We start from the raw sequence: 19,479 nt of genomic DNA, 5'->3' as shown, positions 1-19,479 counted from the left end.
GGGGGTGGGGGTGGGGGGGGCGGTCATTCAACATGTTTCTGTCTGAGGCCCTGTTGTTGTTGTTGTTGTCTCAAAAAAGAACATTTCATTTGTCCAGAGCACCACTGTAAGTATTATACTGTTATTCAGGGACAGATGTGTGTGTGTGTGTGTGTGTTTGTGCTCGGTTCGTCACACAGCTCGTATTGGGCTGAGAAGATCAGCCAGGACTCGTTGCTCTGTAAATGAAAATTTACGGTACGTGCATATACAAGTCAATCTTAATTCACAGTTTTGATGGTGCTCACTGGGAATATCAACAAAATGCACCATTTGTATCCAGGCTTCGGTTCTGTCGCTGATTGTTTAGAATCTACTTTGTATTCAAATTTAAATCAGGAATTTGCTTTTCCTGTTTCCTCATTTTTCTTGAAACAGCTGTCGTCTTTGATGGTCACAGCTCTAACGACTTATCTGATGTTTTAATGGATGGTGAACATTTTCTCATTCGAGATATAAATGAAACGTTGATAGCACCAGGCCAAATGTCTTTAATGGAGTAAGACTGACATCTGTTGGAACGAAACTATATGATACATCTTGGATGGAATGGATGGTGTATCACTTAATCACGCTTGTCACTGAAGATGTAATGAAGATGCAAAAATAAAATATGAGTGTGCTTCTAACTGAATGGTTTGCTCCTGAAAACAAGGAGGAAGACAACTCGACCAAATTCACTTAAAACCTTTATTGTTAAAGTCAGAAGCTCAGTCACTACATCCTCCTGTAGCAGCTGATCTCTCATCATCTGGTTCCGCCCCCCTGCAGCCGACCGGATGCTGTGTTTTGCTCGAACGCTGCAGTCCTTTCTGCTGCTGTGGTGGCAGAACTAATCTCGTTAGGTGGCGAGAATCCAAGATATACTGTGCTCGCCCAACATGTGCTGATTTCATCTGAGACTCTAGGCTCATGGTGAGGTCGTAGCTAGGGAAGGAAAATTACAGTGTCTTATGAAGTGGGTGTTATTTTTGCAGCCCCCCCCCCCCCCCCCCCGTTCCTTCCAGTTCTGATGTAAGCTTGTGATGCGGGGGATGCAGCAACTACTGACACAAGTTTACAGTCTGACTGTGTAGTGATCTTTCACTGTTTAATCATGTTATTGAATAATGATATACGTGAACATTTAAGTCATCACCCAAAGCGCCTACAGAGATACCAACTTATTCTATCATACATGCATTTTCAGACACGCTAGCTCCACGGCTCTACTGATGCCTGTGTCAGTCTGTTGGTCGGTCAGTCCACCAGTGCTCAGAGGATAAACTCTTAATACCTTTAAAGATCCCCTGACTCACCCTCTTGTGACACCATGAAGTTGACATTTGTAGTTTTGAGTGGAATATCAACTTTTGGATGGTTTTCCATACAATTTATTTTAATCTGTCCTCTGTTGCTATCACCTGCTCAAAATATACATTCCTCAAAAACTTTGGTTTATGACTATCTAAAAAACAAATAACATCCCCTCAGTCTCAGCTATACGTTGTGCTAATTAGCATTTAGCTCATACAGTGTTTCCAGATGAGGATACATTCTCTTTAACTAGGTGGGTAAAATTTGATTTGGGCAGGCTGTTGTAATTTGGACCAATTATTGTTTCCATGTAAAAAAAAGTGCAAGAGATGTGAGGTGAGAAGGTCATCTACGTGTAGGAGATCTAAAAACAACAGAAAGTTTGGCTGCTTATGAACACAATCAATAGTTGATGCACAGCCCATGGAGGTTAATAAAGTTCAGCACCTGAAGCACCCGATTGCCACCATTTGTATTTAGTCATAACTCAGTGAAAATGTGCACAGAGTCATCTCTGTTGTCCCTCTAAATGTCCAAAAACCTTTTTTAAAAAAAAAAAAAAAACACAGAAAAAGGTTGCTCCTTATAACTGCAAAACTTGCCTCAGAAGTATCATGTTTTTAAGTTTTCTTCAGTATGAAATGAATCCAATGATTGTCGAATGTAACAGAGCAAATAGAACCTGCTAATAGTGAATTTGGCATACTTAACTTTCCAAAATGTGAATAAATATAACCTAAAAAATAATAGTATATATTGTATAGTATATAAATGCCAAATTCACTACAAGCAGGTTCTGTTTGTTCTGTTACATTGGATATCAGCGATTACAAAGCAACAGTTTGTTCCTAGAGCAGCATGTTTGGACATCATGGAGAATGAAACGGCAGGTTGATACCATTCCCAGGGCAGTTGTTCTATCATTTTTCTAGGTCTTCAGATCCAAATCCACCACCTCCACAGAAATCTCAGAGTAGTAATTCCCAGGAACAACTGGTTTTCAGGTCGAACTGAGGCAAAACAAAGTTGGCAACGTCAGTCGGTCGACATTTACAGTCCTGTGCAACAGTTTTAGGCACCAAAAGTAAAGTGAGGACAGTTTCACAAATGATGCCATGAATAGTTTTTATTCATCATTTAACTTCATACATACCATGAATCAGGTCAATATTTGCTGTGACTTCCCCTTTGCTTTAAAACAGTATCACTTCTCCTCGGTTCACTGGCAGTTTTTCGAGGTACCAGGTAGGTTGTTACAAATCTATGTTCACTCCACAACTGTGCAGTGTTAGTTCATTCATTCATTCCTCTACACTCTGTACATTATTTACATTGGTTAATTAAATGTATTTCATGATATTGTCTACAGCACCTTAATTCCATATGTAGGCTGTATTTCATTTAGTTTATTATATTTTGTTTTGTTTTTTTATGCCATGATGTTTTAGCATTTCAGGATTTATCAAGTTGTGTGATAAATGTATGTACAGTATTAGATCCATTTCAAGTATTGCTGTACAACTTTCTCGTAATGCTTGTCATTTTCTTTACAGGAGTCATCATTTTATCTTCAGTTACATGTGAATACTCACATATCCTTAACATTTTCCCCTGATACTTATAAACAGACTTCGGTCAAAGAATCAGCAACTGAACAAGGAGCCAGAATAAATTATATTCAGCCATGAAACCATTTATGTAAACAGTGTTTTATTATTATTATTATTATTATTACTATATTGTTAAGTATAAATTCAATATGCTCTTTCTTCATGATGACTCCTAACTGGACAGATCTGAAAGAGAAGAAATCTATATTTATGGATCTGGAGCTCAGTCGATCATGTAAGGATTTCCATCAGTTTTGGATCGTGGCACAAGCTGATTCTCTGTTGTTTCTACATTAATGTGGGTCTGCCATGTTGAAACTACAGTGGTGCGTCGCTTTAAATGTTGCTGCAGCAAGGAATTGTGGGACAGCATTTTCTCTTTTCCTATCAAAAAGGAAGTTCCGGTGTTTCGTATGCTAAAGGAGATAAGATAGGAAGCATTGAAGCTCCTTTCCTTATCATTTAGAGAATTGGACCCGCTCTTTTCATGGCTCCTCCTCTGATACTTCCAGGTCATTTGAACCTTCCTAAACAAAGACTTTTCCACTGCAGCCACATTTTATAGAAACATTTTCCACTTCCTTTCCTTTTTCTCATCACTGATTGGCTCTTGTTTGGACCCTTGCAACCACCACATTTACCCGATTAAGTTCACCTGGTCACTTCAAGGTTATTGTTAATTCGTTTTCACCTTTGCATGAGGCAGCAGTTCTGGTGAGAGAAGTTTATGTTACTCTTTTGTTCTTATCCTTAACTTTGATTTATTGAGTTTAGTTACATTTTTCTCTATTTGTTCTTTCAGATTCAGCAGCCCAGGTGTGTTCTCTCTTCCTTTGAGATTAAAAAACAGAACTTTGGTCAGAGGATTGAAGTTTCATGGCCTTAATTTCAGGCAGTCAGACTAGATGCCCATAATGATAATTAACCTTTCATTTTGAACCTCCTAATACTTAAAAAAGAAAGGTTAATGCCTTAATTGTCAACAAACACAAAGTTCTACTCTGGCTAAATATTAGTCACAAAATTTGTCATAAAAAACGGTGCATACATTGTCAATATTTCTAAACATTAAGCCTTGATTAACATTTTAATGTGTTGTCACAACACTGAATAATTAATAAATATTATCAAGTTTGTGAGAAAATATAACATATATACAGATACAAGATTAAAAAGAGCAATCTAATAAGAATAACGCACAAATTTGCTGGTTTCAGATCATCAAAATAAAATTGAATTATACTATGCCTGACTTTGACAGGTCTGATCAATTATTTCTATAATATGAAACTTCAGACAATTCCAGAGAAAAAGAATCATCACTCATAACTACAACATTTAACTGCACAGATCAACTAGTCGCTTTACATCATCCCTTTGGCCTCTAGTGTTGTACAGTGAGGTATGAGCTTGAAGTTGACTTGAGGTAGCAGTTCAGGCTATAGTTGGACAAATAAGCTGAAGTCAAGTGATGATGAGGTCCTTTAAATGTTGCAACGGGTGTTCCTCAATGTATTTCCTTATGTACCAACAGGAGACATGAGCCTTGAGGTTTTCTTCAACCAGATAGTCCATGGCAGCCTGTAAAAATACATTAAATAAATAAAAAAAAAACATGTAATATTCCCATTCACTTTAATAGTAATGTGGTCTCAGACTTTTGGAGCCCACTGTATGTCTTGACACAACTGACTGACCGTCTAACACTCTTACCTGAGACAGCAGTGCAGCAACACCTTGGCCCCTGAACGTCTCTGGTACATAGGTCGACATTAGATCCACCTCCTTCTCCCCAGTGAATCTGTAGTTCAGCACCGCACATTCATGGGCCCCTGTGGACAGAGAACACAACTTTACACTAAATTTAAAATCGGTGGGATCCAGCTCCACCTCAAGCTGCTGCTTACATCTGTGTCACTATTAACAATGTCATGTGTGTGTGTATGTATGTATGTATGTGTATGTATGTATGTATGTATGTGTGTGTGTGTGTGTGTGTGTGTATTTATGTATATATATATACATACATATATATATGACCCTGTTACCCTGTAACCATATGGGGGAAAAAGTAAATCAGGTGGATAGATAATTAATAAACAATACCAAGCTCCCTTCAGGAATACCTTTATTTAGACAGGCACTGCTTGCCTGCTACTACTGTAGCCAATTTGCCAAAACTGTACTGAAATGTGTTACTTTTGCTGGTAATAACAATGCCGAACTGTTAAGCGACTAGAAACAAATCATATAAAATACGAGTCATTCATATCGGTAGTGCAGCGGTTTACCACGGGCAAAGTAACTTTAAATGATCTGATTTTAAATGAAGTTTCGCTGAGCGTCTCTCCTGTAGAGAGTACGGCGTACGATGCAGAATTCATATACACGGCTGAAACGGTATATTAATATTCTCTGTGGAAATTAATCTCTCACGAAGAAATGTGTTGCCGGAGGCCGTGAGTGGACGCCGGGCTCTCTTACAGAATCTCTCCCGGCACTGGAGCGTCAGCTCAGGCTATATTTGCTTACCGGTTCCGCTGCCCGGTGTGACGGTGAAGCGCTGGTTCTGTCGGTCATGTTCCACCATCAACCTGCAGCTGGAGCTTAAAGTACTGAGTGTCGGAAAATACTTAACTCGGAGAGTTACAGCAGTGAGTCTGGAAAACATTTTTAAGTACATTTATACATGTCAGCATGTAGTAATTGTAGAGACTGTCCGCTAGAGGCGGATGCACACGAGACAATGATTAATAAATTCATGACCTTTACTTGACTTCTACACAGTGGTGTAACATTTTTTTTTGTTCTTCTTTGACCGTTTTCAGAGTTGTTAAATGCGATTATTACATTATTTCAGATCAAAACCTGTAAACAGCCAAACTACTGACCAATCAGATCACTGGAAAAACTGAGTAATAATTTCTATAGGATCCTGAAGGGAACAAAAGAGTTTACAATAAAGTGATGAATTATAACGAGCAGTAAACATTTATATAAATCGGTGGAATTGTTTTACAGTTTTCTGCTCTGTATGTTGACAGAAGCACTTCCTCTTTCACAGTTTCCTTGTGTTATCTCATCTATATCATTTGTTCAGTTTTATCTCAAAATCTTGTTTTTCTTTTTAGAGATACAAATCTCTTCTTCACAAGCACATTTTTTTTTACAAATGCAAATGTTCACTTTCCAAGCTCAAAATCTTTTTGACTCTAATTTGAACTCCTACTCTTGGTGGTAGACAGGTGGGCATGCTGGATTCTGGAGCTGGATTCAACCACAACAGCTTGATTGTGGAGCTGGATACTACTTCTAAATGAACTATTGTAAAATGGTCGTATTTACCACTAAATTGTGCCAGCTAGAATTAGGCATAGGGGGAAAATAGGCTTTCATTTTCATTGGCACCAGTAAATGCTACTTAAACCACAATGTAAAGCTTAACTAGATGTACCTGATAAATTACCAACTGAGTTTGTTTTTTGAGTGTATATTAGTAATTATCAGTTGTATGCACAAGCTGCAAAGTGCTTCACTGGAAATAACTGGTTGATTTTTGTCCTCATCTGGGATCTGATACACCTGGTCAATTAATGATGCTCTTCAATAGTTTTCAGCCATAAGATTTAGACCGCCTGCCTAATATTGTGTAAGTCCCCCTTTCACTGGCACAACAGCTCTGACCCATGGAGGCAAGACCTCTGAAGGTGTGTTGTGGTATCTGGCGCCAAGACGTTAGCAGCAGATCCTTCGAATCCTGTAAATTGCGAGGATGCGTCCAGCACATCCCACAGATGCTTGATTGGATTGAGATCCGGGGAATTTGGAGGCCAAGTCAACACCTTGAACTTGTTGTTCCTCTTGTTCTCTCTTTTTTAAAAATTTTAATCTATGACCGCTTTCTTGTGTCCTTTACTAGTTCAGTCTGCTGTAGAGTCACTGTGCTGAGCCAGTTGCCGTGGTAACAAGACTTTCAAACAGCCAGTGGTGTATAGGCAGGACTGATAGAGGAATGAATGAAAAGCAGAAGAGAGCAGTCAATGATTTCGTAGAGGAAATATTTTTCAAGTTATCAGCAACAAAAGAAAACCAATGTTTTCACAGTTTGAGATCTGCAGAGAAAATAAAGGACATGTGGGTCCACCAGGTGTCAGTATTCACACACTGATTTAGGATCAGATAAATTGTTGCAGCAACCATATCATTTGCTATTGTATAAATACTGGAACATTATTGTCCTCACTTCTATTGGATTTGAATAATCAAAGCTTTTTATTATATTAGCTTAAAATTATATTAAGCTAATTTATTTTATATTTGTCGATGATTGCTTTGTCCATGGACAAACCTGTCAGGACCATGGACTGCTTCAGATGACCTTTCATACCAAATATTACAAAGAAAATTGAAAAGCTCATTATTTAGTGAGAAATTTAGGCCTGTTACTAGTTTCATAACTAATTTATATCATAATTAATTTATCATTGTGTTGAAAGATTGCTATGGCGGGGTGTTTCCTACATTTATCCTAGTCCAAAATCTTGGTTTTGTGGCTGACATAAAGATGCTTCATAGAGGTGTGTGATCTGGAAGTGCAGTAAAGCCTTTACGCAGGATAAGTGGCAGAGTACTCTGACACCAAGTCCACCCACAATAATTACATACAGACGCACAAAACAACACAAGAGAGCAGCAAACGAGCCATGATAAATAAAAAAATAACTTCCACATGTAATGAACAATCATGTTATAGGAGTTATTGATATAGATAAAGTAAGGTGCAGTCATAGATGGATTACTGAACAAGCCAACAAAGCACAGGCCCAGGGCCATTGGAGGGCACCCTGGGCTTCACAAAACCGCTACAAAGAGACACAAAATGTCAACAAACTATTTTGAGTCTGCAGGTATACAGGAGAGGGACCCATTATTTCATAGTCTGTTTGTCTGTCTGCGTGGCATTCAAAATGCCAATAACAAAGCATTAGATTTTAATTATCATTCATTGCAGCTTTTGAAATGTTAAGTTATTTATTGGTTTTATGCAAATTTACAGTAACACCACTATTCAGAGGAAAATATTCTATTTTTTACTGCATTGTAAACATGTACATGTACTTTGCAAAAGGTCATGTCTCAGATGTCTGAGTTGTTAGTAGGTCCAACAAAGAGACACTAGCCCTCTAAGCTTTCTCACATGGTTTCAGGTACAGTACAGTTATTTTGTGTCAGGTCTGCTCATAACTTTCATGTCACTGTACTGTACACTGTACAGTTGAGAGAGTGAATTAGGATTTATAGTGTAGTTGCCCTTTTCATTGGTTCACCACTTAAAAGCTGACTATCCAATCTCTAAAAATGTCTTTGCAGTGGGATTAACAGCTGTTATTTTCCACCTGTGAAAAATTGTATGCATGTGTGATGCCTCTTATTCTTTCTATTCAAAGTTTGTAATGTTTGTGATCAATGAAAGAACCTTGGGATATATGTTTCAGTATGGAGAGTAAATTTGCGGAATGGCTTAGAAACAGAAATGAAAGAGTGTAATACACATAATAGATTTTTAAAAAAAAATTAAACATAAGATGATTAACAAATATAAGCGTATGAACAACAGAGTGTACATGAAATGTGTTTGGGATTTCGGGGTAAACAACAGCCCTATACAATGCATATATACTTAGTCTTTGTTACTTTCTTTTATTGCTCTGTATAAATTTAAAGGGAGCTGGCAAAATAATTGATGTAAAAAGGGTAGATGTAATTAGCTAAGGCTATAGCCTACACCTTTTCGGTCCTGTTTTGTTTCTTGTTTATCTTCTGTTTTTAATGCTAATAAAAGCATTAACTTAATGTTAATTTATTGTCTATTTACCAGTGTATTTGCATTTGTATTTGTATTTTGCTTCTCCACTTTCGTCTCCTTGTCTGGATTTATCTTGAAAAGGCACCTGATAGAAAAGCACTTGAATGTTATGGCAAAATTGATAATTTTGATTGTCTCTAATCCTGTGGATGATCCAGCCATTAATTGACTTTACACTTGAAATACAGCTTGAAGTCGGACTTTGATCTTATATTAACTTTTCATCAACTGTTATGATCACATTACAGTACTGTACATTACAGGCATTGGTTTGAAAAATACAGTCAAGACTGGAAGTGATGGACAATTATGATCTTCAGGCTTTGAGCTTCAGCACATTGATTACTTGTTTGTAATGTTTATAATTGAGTATTTCTGGTAAAGGATCTGAGTACGTTGTCCACCAGTGGTAAATTTTAAATTTAGACAATTTACTCAGGCCCCGTAAACAGCTCCTGCGCTGCAGTGATGTTTTGTGCAGGCTGCAGCTTTTTCATTGGTCAGACAGCCGCTGACAAAAAGTGGGAGGTTCCCGGAAAAATTGCTAACCGGAAGGGAAGGCCAGAGCCCAAGAAGAAGAAGAAGAAGAAGAAGAAGAAGACAGCCGTCGCTGATGAGACCAGCAAAAGAAGAAAAAGTATTGTAAGTCAGACAGATTGAAATTATGAAAGATGGGGGTAAAGCAAAACACTGAACTTTTGTTGTTCCTTTTGTCGACGAGCTGTTAACCGTATTCGGATCTCCTTTGCCAAATTTTGATCTACCGATCAGCCAAGTCCGAGTTCAACCGAAATGTCCATCTGAGGCACCGAGCTTCTAGCTCTATGAGACCGCAGAAAATGCACAAAAAGCCTTGGGACGAATATTGTCGAGGAGCATACGGCGTCGTTTTATGCCACGAGCTGACACCATAACAAGTCTGTATCCCATAGTTTGTCAAATGTCAAACAGCTGATGGTGTGGAGCCGCGAAAAGGAAAGTTGTCTAATGACGTTTTCGAGACTTGGCTGTAGCTGCTAACCCAGCTAACGCTATCAAAATGCAAGTTGTTTTTGTCTCCGTGGCTTTGCATTAGTTTTTGTTGTCAATTTACGCTAGCAAGCTAGTGGCAATGCTAGGTAAACGATAGGGTCGGTTGTTGCTGATTATATGTAGTCGAGTATATTTATTATTAGCCATCTGCTTGGTACAACTACAAGTGAATGGCATGTTATCGAAGTTCATGACAGCGGTTGCTTTACTTTGAGTGCTTATCATAGCTAACTATACCTTACCCCCACTAGCCAATATAGTTAGCAACACTGTGGTTTTGCTACGGTACTTGGTCAGTTATTTTCATAACGTGAAGCAGCCACTGTGTTACGTTTACAAGTTAGCTTATCTCTCTGCTCAAGCTAGTTGCAGCCAGGCAGGGGTGAACTTTATTTTTTAATTTTGAAATTTCGTTATAACTGAACTGTAAATTATGATGTATGTAGCGTGTGCTCACGTTACTTGGTTATAACATTAGGCTATAAGTCTCAGTTTATCCCACCGGTCAAGTAATAATCGGTTTTACATTTGAGACCTTGAAGTTGAGCACAGTTGAGTCACAGAAAATTAAGCCACTTGATTCCCTGAAGGAGATATACCTTTGAAACTTTAACACGCCCCGTTCGTCGTTTGACAGTTTTTTATTTTTTGTAATGTTAGGTGCATTTATAGCAAATATGAACTTACAAGTTTGCCTTAAAGCTTTGACAGAGACAATCATGAGGCAGTTAATATGTTTCATAGTTTGACAGGCCAGTAAATGCCAGCACGCTGGTATTTTCAAAGGTGTCATCACATGAAGTGTCATAAACTGTTCACAGCAATTGTGATGTAATTCTGCCAATTTACATTTTTAGGTTATTATGTGTCTGCACGTGTTTCTTCTTACATTTAACAGCAAATATAGTCAGATATGCCTGTGTCGTCACAGCTCCTGTTTATGGCTTTATTAGGGGCAGTAAAGTTTGGACCTTTGAGACAGAGAGGGAATTTACAGTTACATGCTTGAGCTCTTCTCATGTTAATGGTGTATGGACATTGTCCTCCAAAAGTAGTGACACATCTTGACAAACCAGGCCTGAAACAAGAACTGCGAATTAACTCCCCACTCACTGTACTATTTGTGTTTGCATTCATTAAGGACACCCCTCACTTTCTTTCTTGGGCTGTTTCAGCACTGTTTGAATTTAAAGGTCAGTACTGTTTAACTGACTACTAGTATTTTGCTTTATTCTCCTAAAGTGTGCTGTTCATCAACACCCTGAGTTACTTCATCTTCCGTTTTATCTCTGCAGACAGGTGCTGATGTTGAAGCTTTTGTTATTATAGTTTTATGTGACTTGATGAGTTATGAGGTACAGAAAGGATTTTATTTTCATTGCAACTAGTATGGAAACCAGTATTGGTACTCAGATTGTCATGCAAATAGGAAGAATTTGTTTGTAGATTGTAATTTTCTGAGGTGGTGCAGGTTTAGTTTGGGCCTCTGGACAACCATAACTCTTGGTTTAGTCACTGAGCTTTTCACACAGAAGTCACAAGGAAAGGAAGTGCCTGTGATTTCCTATTGGCCTTGCTAACTGCTAGTGATGATTATCCTGTTTGCTTTTCCTGAGTAATGTCACCAGTTTCCCATCCAAACTCTCACTGTTCATTTTTTAGTAGAAATTTCAGCTTTAGAAGGGCTTACCTTGGCTCAATAGATTTTCCTGTTTCATTTGAGATCTCAAGGATTGTTCTTCTCTTGTATCTTTGTCATCTTGGGGCAAAATGTTACCTATAAAAGCTCTGTGCCAGTAATATCTAGGTCTTAAGTTCATGGTTTGGTGTACATGGAAATTTCCTCTTTCCAGGAGAGAATCTGACCATTTGGCGGAATAGACAAAAAGAGGATGGTGATGCAGCCCCTCATATCAGACACCACCAGTTCTTCCAGGACCCCACCCTTCAAATGAAGTGAACAGCAGTCCATGCTTGTTTTCTTGTAACTAGTATAGTCAGCTGTAAAGGTTGTTGGACTACTACTTAAATGGAATTACATGATTCATTACATGCCTATGCACTCTTTGGTATACTGCCAATTATACAGTGTGGTCCAAAAGTTTGAGACCATTTGGAGAAAAGTGGTTCCTTGTGAAGAAATTATCTTGTAGTACTTTCAAAAAATCAGCCAGCTATTTTTTCTTCTTTATGTAATTATTGCAAACATGTGGCATCTAAGCTGCAATCTCAGTTGGTCAAAAAGTGTATTTGAACTTCCATATTTTGTTCCTGCTAAGTATGAAGAGAAGAATCTAAACTTGATGTTTATTTATGCCACAACAGTTTCGGACTGATACTTCTTTTCTGAAGCACACTACACAAAATACCATGTAAAAATGTTTTTTCTTCGAATTTGATAAAAACTTGATGAAACTGTAGACAAAAACTGAGACTTGATCATTTTGCTGAAGTTTGTAGTACAGCGAATGTGTCTACATGATCTTGTATTTCTTACTGAGAGGTACTTACTTTATGACTTTATTACTGTCATTAATGAGTTATACCACAGTCAGTATCATTTCCAATTGTTTCCTTTTTCTTTTTATGGAGATGTACATGTGACAGCACAACACAGAGGAAGGGAATCATTAATTGACTGAAGCTTATGCTCTATCAGAGTGAACAGCAATTATTCATAGAAATGTCATCTGTCTTTTTTCAGATTTTGAAGCTGGTTTCGAGTTTGAATAACATTACCATGAATGGGGTCTGTGTATACAGGTATTTAATTTGTGCACACATTCTCATATTTAGGTGTTTAGTGCACTGCAATCCCTGCTAAGTGCTTGGGTATCATGCTGGCAGCAGAGCATACAGGAGGCCACGATGAATATTTCACAGGCTCTCCCTCTAGTGTGCTTCTTCTTCCTGCCTTTTCTCCTCCCCCTTTCTCTGACCCATGTCCCACTGTCTGTCTTTCTCTCTCTCTCTCTGACCCACTTCCCTGTGGAGGTCTTCAGAGCCCATTAGGGATGCCATCAAAGCATCCGTCACAGGCTGCTAAAGATGTGTGAAGGTTTGTCTCAGTGTAAGAAAGAGCCTCTGATTGCAAGCTAGTTACTTCTACCTTTTGCACAGTATGCTGCATAGGTGTTAGTGTTTTGGCGCTAAACTGTTACTGCATCATTAATCAGTATGTATCAGCTTATGTGCATAAAATGTGACACAATAGTTGATTATTTTCCTCTTAATGTGTGTATTCTGCAGTATCTGTTGGTGGTAAAAAAAAATCTTCAGCCTAGGACATAATGTGTTTTGGCTCCTATAGGTTACTCCTTACATTTCTGAAACCTTCCTTCACTGTATTCATCCTGTGGGAATGGCTCTAGCACTTGTTTTTGTGTGAGCCATAACTGGTATCTACTGATTAACAAAACCTTTTCCTAAGACATTTTTGGTGCATGTCTATGACACCCACCTGTCTTATCCAAACCAGACATTTCCCTGGAACAGCAAAACTTACAATTTGCAAATTCGTCACTGTGTGATAGAAGCCTAATTCTTTTTCTTTAAACTCATAGTTGTAATTAGTTCAAGCTAATTCCAAGTAATTGTTCCCAAAATGTCATTATCTTGCATATCTTATGTTCAAGAAGCTTAGAAAACCAATTAGGCTCAGATTTTGGCACCATTCAGGGTGCTTTTTGGCCTTCTTCCACAAACTCAGTTCATCTTTTTCTTTGCTTCCTTTAGTGAGGAATGTGAACAGGTGAGAGCTCAGCTCTGTTGCTTGCAATCAAATGAGTACAGACCGACTGTCTGATCCAGTGAACAGAGTGCCTTTATTCCTTCTCTGACTGTGCTGCTGCTGTGAAGGATTCCCTCTGCTCTTTCAGGGCTTGTGGGAAGTGTGTGTCTGCTAGCTAAATAGTCTAGAGAGACCTTAGTTCACTGTTGATGATGACTGCTGTAGTTGGATACAGGTATATGTCCACATACCTTTTTTAAAATCTATATCAAAGGTAAGCAGATTTGCTAGTGCACATAAGATGGAGTCAATTTCTCTAATCCTTAATGTGTAATGCCCCTGTGTTATAGCCAACTTATTTTATGTTGGAATAAAAGGTCAAACCAGTGAAGCAGCTGGAGCGCTTTTATAGCTCATGATTGCTCTGTGACAGTGAATGTTAAAATTAAATTGAAGCTGTAAAATAATGGTAGACAGCGAGCTGCACAGCAGAAATTGGTGAATGTAGTTAATGTATGTTGCATGGTTGGTGCACAGCACTGTCAAATGAAACATGCCAGTTCTGAATATTTCATGGACAGAGCCATGATCTCCTGTCACATGCTGGAGATTAAGCCCAGCTCAGCATCGAGCTGAGGAAAAGGGTAGCCCAACCAAACTCTATAGACTAATAACAGTGACATCTTTACTCTGGTTTTCCTCGCTCTTGAAATTTTGCTTCTCTCTCAGGAATGGTCTATTCTCATGCTTGATTTCAGCACGCATTGTGTTTCTGCATTAAGTTGTCCCAGCGACAAAGATGAGGCTATCCCAGGTTTTAATGTACTCAGCAGTAAAATGTCTTCTGCAATCTTCACTTCCTGCTTTGAGCTGAGTTGTGTTTCCTGTCCTTTGACCAAGCAGAAGCTGCCTGACCTCATGTGTATCAACCAACTGAAAAAAGATTAGGCAAGGTTTCACATACTCAAAGCTGGCTGAAGAAAAGAGAACAAACATCTGTTTTGGTACGCTGTTATCTCTGAAAGCGGTACAGTTTAGTTGCGGTAATTTATGCTGGGTGAAACATTTTAAATTAAAAAAGAGTTTTGTTTTTATAAGTCAAATTCTGTATTACAGGTTCCTCTTATTGCTGAGTGAATGCTGGGTTTACATTATGTTGTTACAGGAGGTGGGGTGTTAAAATGTTTTATTTTTGACCCACTGATTAATGTTTTTTGATTTTTTTTTTTTTTTTGTTGCTGCATATAAATTGCCACAAAGTTCTTAACACTATACGGTTATGGTTTCAAACTGTGACCAGACATCTGTTAACAGATGAGTCACAGGAACATATCATATTGTGTGCGTGCGTGCGTGCGTGCCTGCCTGCCTGCCTGCCTGCCTGCCTGCGTGCGTGCGTGCGTGCGTGCGTGCGTGCGTGCGTGCGTGCGTGCGTGCGTGCGCACATATATTATTGCATTTTTACACCTACCTCTGTACATGTGCACCATCAACTCTCCAGAACCACATCACTTCATTTGTTTCTTTATCCTGTGTAGAGTTTTAAACTTAAGGAAAGCAAAAGTATGGTGTATACTGCACCATGTACTAATCGCACACTATCAGGACGACCTGTGGGAGCCAGACAGTGTACACAGCTTCATATAAGACACTAAGTGTTATCTTCCAGTGCTTGCTTATAGTAAATAATAAACTCTTTACCTAGAGGCCCAGCCCCAGAGTTTCTGTGTTTACAATTTAGACTTTAAATTGATTTAATACTGACTATAATTTGGGCAAAAAAAAAAAAGCTTTAGTGCTGATGAATTTTACAGTTACATTATATTTTACATTGTTCTCTTCTTATTAGCAACTGCCAGCAGGAACAAGGAATTAATCTCTGTTTTTGTTATGTTTTTTTCATGAGACACTCCATTGGGTTTGACTGATTATAATATTCATAACCTGATTGTTTTAATGGAAAATCTTATTTCTTTATGAAGCAAAGCTTAACAAACTGTCTGTCTTGTTTTTCAGCTCTCTTCTTCCTCTGGCTCATCTACCTGCCTGACCTGAACTCACCCGCCTCTAGCTCAGCCTCACCCAGCCCCCACCAGCCCCTGCACCGAGCCCAAGTCAAACCAAACTTGCTCCCCCTCTTCTCCCAGCTTCTTTCTCCCAGTTTTTAACACTGCACTATGGCAGGGCGAGGCGGACCGGCACGGACCAACGGCACTGCAGCAAGCAACAAGATTTGCCAGTTTAAGCTAGTGCTGTTGGGGGAATCAGCAGTGGGGAAGTCCAGCTTGGTGCTACGCTTTGTCAAAGGCCAGTTCCATGAGTACCAGGAGAGCACCATTGGAGGTGAGGTTTCTTTTTTGATTCTGATAATAGTCCCTGGTCTGACTCATGCTTTGATAGCATCATAGCTGCATATCTCTGTAGGAAAATTACCTCAGTCATTCAAGGGTAAAGGCTGTCTTTTGCCCTATGCCTGTGCTGTGGGTGTAGACAAACTGAAGGTGTACTGCACGTAAGGGTAATTCTTTAAAAATCAGGTCTGATATTTAATTAATAAAATAATTTCATTTATCATATCCATTTATACTTTTATTTATAGAAATTGACCACAAATTTCACACCTAATTACAATCGTCACACAGCCCCTACAATTTACATCCTGTTTTTTTTAAAGGAATTCTACTATAGTTGTCATAAACGCACAATGGTTTTGTACCTGCTCTTAAAATGTTTTAACGTCAGTGGACACAACATGAGAGCTGGAGCAGAAGAAAACATGTCCTTGCCAGTACAGAGGAGCTGCTTGCTTGAGGGCTTAATCTTTTCTGTTGTGTGAGCCCAGGAGAGGGAGTGGCAGAACCAGTTCTGTGCAGCTGATCACCTGACTCCCATGAGCCATCAAGTTGCTCTCACATGGCAGACATATGTATTGATTTCTGTGGAGACAAATTACATTTTGTAATAATTTCTGACGGTAATGAGATGAAGATGAAAAGAAAGTGACTTTAATACTAAATACCAGTTCTTGGGCTGCAGGGGAGTGAAGTGAAGTGAGACAGGAAGGAATTGAGACAACAATGGGGGTTTCCTGGACCTCCTATAGACGAGTGAAGCTGATGGGTTTTGCTAAGTTTTAAAGAAGAAGAATATGGTAATCTCTCTGACTTTTTTTTCCAAAGTGGTGGGGCTAAAAACGTGTTGTTGTCTCTACATTGTCATGACTTCAGCCTGAGGGCCAAGGAAGTCAACTTTTAACTGGTATGTCAGAAGTGCAAATCCTCAGTCCAGCTGGAAAAACAACAGTGACAGGTTTCCTCCTTTGTCAGCATGCTGGATTTAAGCGTTTTTAAGTTAATGCACAAATGTTGAGTCAGTAATGTTAACCAAATCATTAATCGCCGTTAAGAACTGAAAATTAAAATTATATTAACCAAAAATTGTGGGTGCAACATATTTGTGCCTCTATTTGTTTCTTCCATCCAGCATGTATGTTGAATTTCCATTCAGTTGAGAAAACCTCACCTCTAGTTCACTGTGGATTCTGCTGCTTTTATAACTACTCCACTGCATTATTTTCCTTTTGAGAAACGTAACCACCAAATATGTATTGAAGGATTTACAGTGAGAGGATTGTTCACACCAATCAGCTTTGACCATGTACACAGGCTTAAGTCTGTTGTCAGGAGGTCAGACCAGTTTTTTTTTTCACTTGATATAAGAATAAAAATTAACAATAAAATGATTACTCGTTAATATGGGCTACTATTGATTAAATTGTTTAAAATTCACATTCCTAAGTACAATTCTGGTATAAAATGTGAGGTAAACTACCTCATTAAATGCTATGAAGATATCAACAGGTTTACTGGCGGATTGTCAGAGCTACTTTTAGTGTCCTTTCTTTTTTCTTTTATGTTGAAACTTTTCTTTTTCCATACGGTCGCATATGAGTAACATGGTTTATGGATGTACGGACAGGATGCTAAGTGCTTACGCTAACCAAAGACTCATAACGAGTCAGCATTTTTATTATTTTTTTTTTTATTTCTGTTGAACTTGTGTTCAGCTGCATGCCTGGTCAAAGATTACACAGCTTTAAAATATGTGCTATGCTTGTGAGTGCTCAGTTTCCTCTGTCATGTGACAGTCGGCTGAGTAAGTGACTTGTATGCAGTTGTGCCTACTGCCATTCATAAGCTACACTATACATTATACAGAATCTTTTTGTGTATTTTCACTATTATTTAATCTTTTATTTTCTTAATTGTGCTGGTTTTGTAATTCTAGTCAAGTCTGAGGGGGTAAAGTTGTTACCAGCAGTGCTAACAACCTACTGCTGGATGGTTTGTCCCTTTCAGTATGGTCAGTAGAAAACCATATCTCACCAAATTTAATTTAAACCATCTATATTCTCTTTTTGTCAATCGAGTGACTGTGTGATGTTCCTCATTGTTTCATCAGAGCCTTAATCTTTGCGTTTTGAGGCTTGAATATTAAACTTAAGCCCTGTAGATAACGGGTCTGTGATTTTCTGCTTTTTACATACATCACTTCCTCTCAGTCAAAAAGGCTGAATATCTATTTTGTTTTTTCCAGCTGCCTTCCTCACACAGACGGTATGTTTGGATGATACAACAGTAAAGTTTGAGATCTGGGACACTGCAGGACAGGAACGGTATCACAGTTTGGCACCTATGTACTACAGGGGAGCCCAGGCCGCCATCGTTGTCTACGATATCACCAACACAGTAAGTTACCTGGACTGTGACACTCAAAAGTCTTATGTCATTTGTTTGCTGACCCTTGTCTTCCAGCCTGGGTTGATGATTGCTTAATTCAGCAGACAGACCTTTGCTCTTCTAACTCTTACAGTCAAATTAAACATTTAAAACTTGCATCAGTGATTTAAAGTTTAAAACATGTTTCACTTTTTGTTAAAGGACACATTCACACGTGCAAAGAACTGGGTGAAGGAGCTCCAACGACAAGCCAGCCCAAATATTGTTATTGCACTGGCAGGGAACAAAGCAGACCTGGCCAACAAGAGAGCTGTAGATTTCCAGGTAAAGAGACACACTGAGGGTTTTAGTTTTTTAATGAATGAATTTCAATAAATGAATATAAGCTGCCAAATTGCCCAGAGATATATCTGTGTTGTATTTATTTCTCTAGGAATCACAAGCATATGCAGATGACAACAGTTTGCTCTTCATGGAGACTTCAGCCAAGACTGCTATGAATGTCAATGAGATTTTTATGGCTATAGGTGAGTCCTCCCAGCACTAACACAGACACATTTTACTGTCATGTAGAGCTGCAACAGTTAGCTGATCAAATGAAAGTAAGTCTGTAACTATCTTGAAAAATAATGCTCAATGCGACTAAAAATTATTTATTGATTAATCATAAATTATATATATTCTTGATTAATTGATTTATTTCATTTTTCAGTTTTATAGACAAATATTTGTAGACAATGTTTTATAGACAAAATGATTATAATCAGCAGAATTGATAATGAAATACTTGTTAGTTGCAGTCCTAATGTCACAGTACCATAGTGCACAAATTAATGGATTACACTTCTACACCTCAACAGCCAAGAAGCTTCCTAAGAACGAGCCTCAGGCTGGAGCAGGCACTGCTGGACGAGCCCGAGGCGGCGTGGACCTGCAGGAAACTGCACCGCATGGCAGAAGTGGCCAGTGTTGTGGAGGCGGGAACTAACCAACACAATGAGTCAGCTGATCCAACCAATCTACAGCTTCGATCAACCAGACCAGATATTAGCCAGCTGTCAAACAATGTCCCATTGGTCAAACCAAGCCATGGTCCGACCAACTACCCTATCAGCACCAATTAACTGTTTGGCAAATAAGTCCACTGGCCAGTAAACTGCCAGGACC

The 19,479-nt window shown here is 38.7% G+C and overlaps 2 protein-coding genes across 3 annotated transcripts; one reads left to right on the top strand and one right to left on the bottom strand.

The window, feature by feature from the left end:
• Window positions 1-2,446: 2,446 nt before the first annotated feature.
• Window positions 2,447-5,699, bottom strand: LOC111652806 (protein NATD1-like). Its single transcript, XM_023403181.2, has 3 exons — window positions 5,478-5,699; window positions 4,659-4,777; window positions 2,447-4,526 (listed from the first exon to the last, which is right to left on the bottom strand). Exons 1-3 carry the CDS (start codon window positions 5,626-5,628, stop codon window positions 4,410-4,412), a joined length of 387 nt encoding a protein of 128 aa, XP_023258949.1. The 5' UTR covers window positions 5,629-5,699; the 3' UTR covers window positions 2,447-4,409.
• A 3,651-nt stretch (window positions 5,700-9,350) lies between these two features.
• On the top strand, window positions 9,351-19,473 carry rab5c (RAB5C, member RAS oncogene family). 2 transcript variants are annotated; one of them, XM_023403199.2, is made up of 7 exons: window positions 9,391-9,453; window positions 12,548-12,606; window positions 15,590-15,916; window positions 18,170-18,321; window positions 18,514-18,636; window positions 18,746-18,839; window positions 19,173-19,473. In XM_023403199.2, the coding sequence occupies exons 3-7, from the start codon at window positions 15,751-15,753 to the stop codon at window positions 19,298-19,300; spliced, it is 663 nt and encodes a 220-aa protein (XP_023258967.1). In that variant the 5' UTR covers window positions 9,391-9,453; window positions 12,548-12,606; window positions 15,590-15,750; the 3' UTR covers window positions 19,301-19,473. The 2 variants fall into 2 exon arrangements, with proteins under 2 accessions (XP_023258966.1, XP_023258967.1); XM_023403198.2 differs by lacking the exon at window positions 12,548-12,606 and having other exon boundaries at window positions 9,351-9,453.
• The last annotated feature ends 6 nt before the right edge of the window (window positions 19,474-19,479 follow it).

The sequence above is a fragment of the Seriola lalandi genome, unplaced genomic scaffold, assembly GCF_002814215.2.
Source record: "Seriola lalandi dorsalis isolate HSWRI2012SDOR001 ecotype SW California unplaced genomic scaffold, Sedor1 jcf7180002054065, whole genome shotgun sequence".
In the NCBI taxonomy this organism is placed as follows: domain Eukaryota; kingdom Metazoa; phylum Chordata; class Actinopteri; order Carangiformes; family Carangidae; genus Seriola; species Seriola lalandi.
This window is presented reverse-complemented; position numbering and strand designations above follow the sequence as displayed.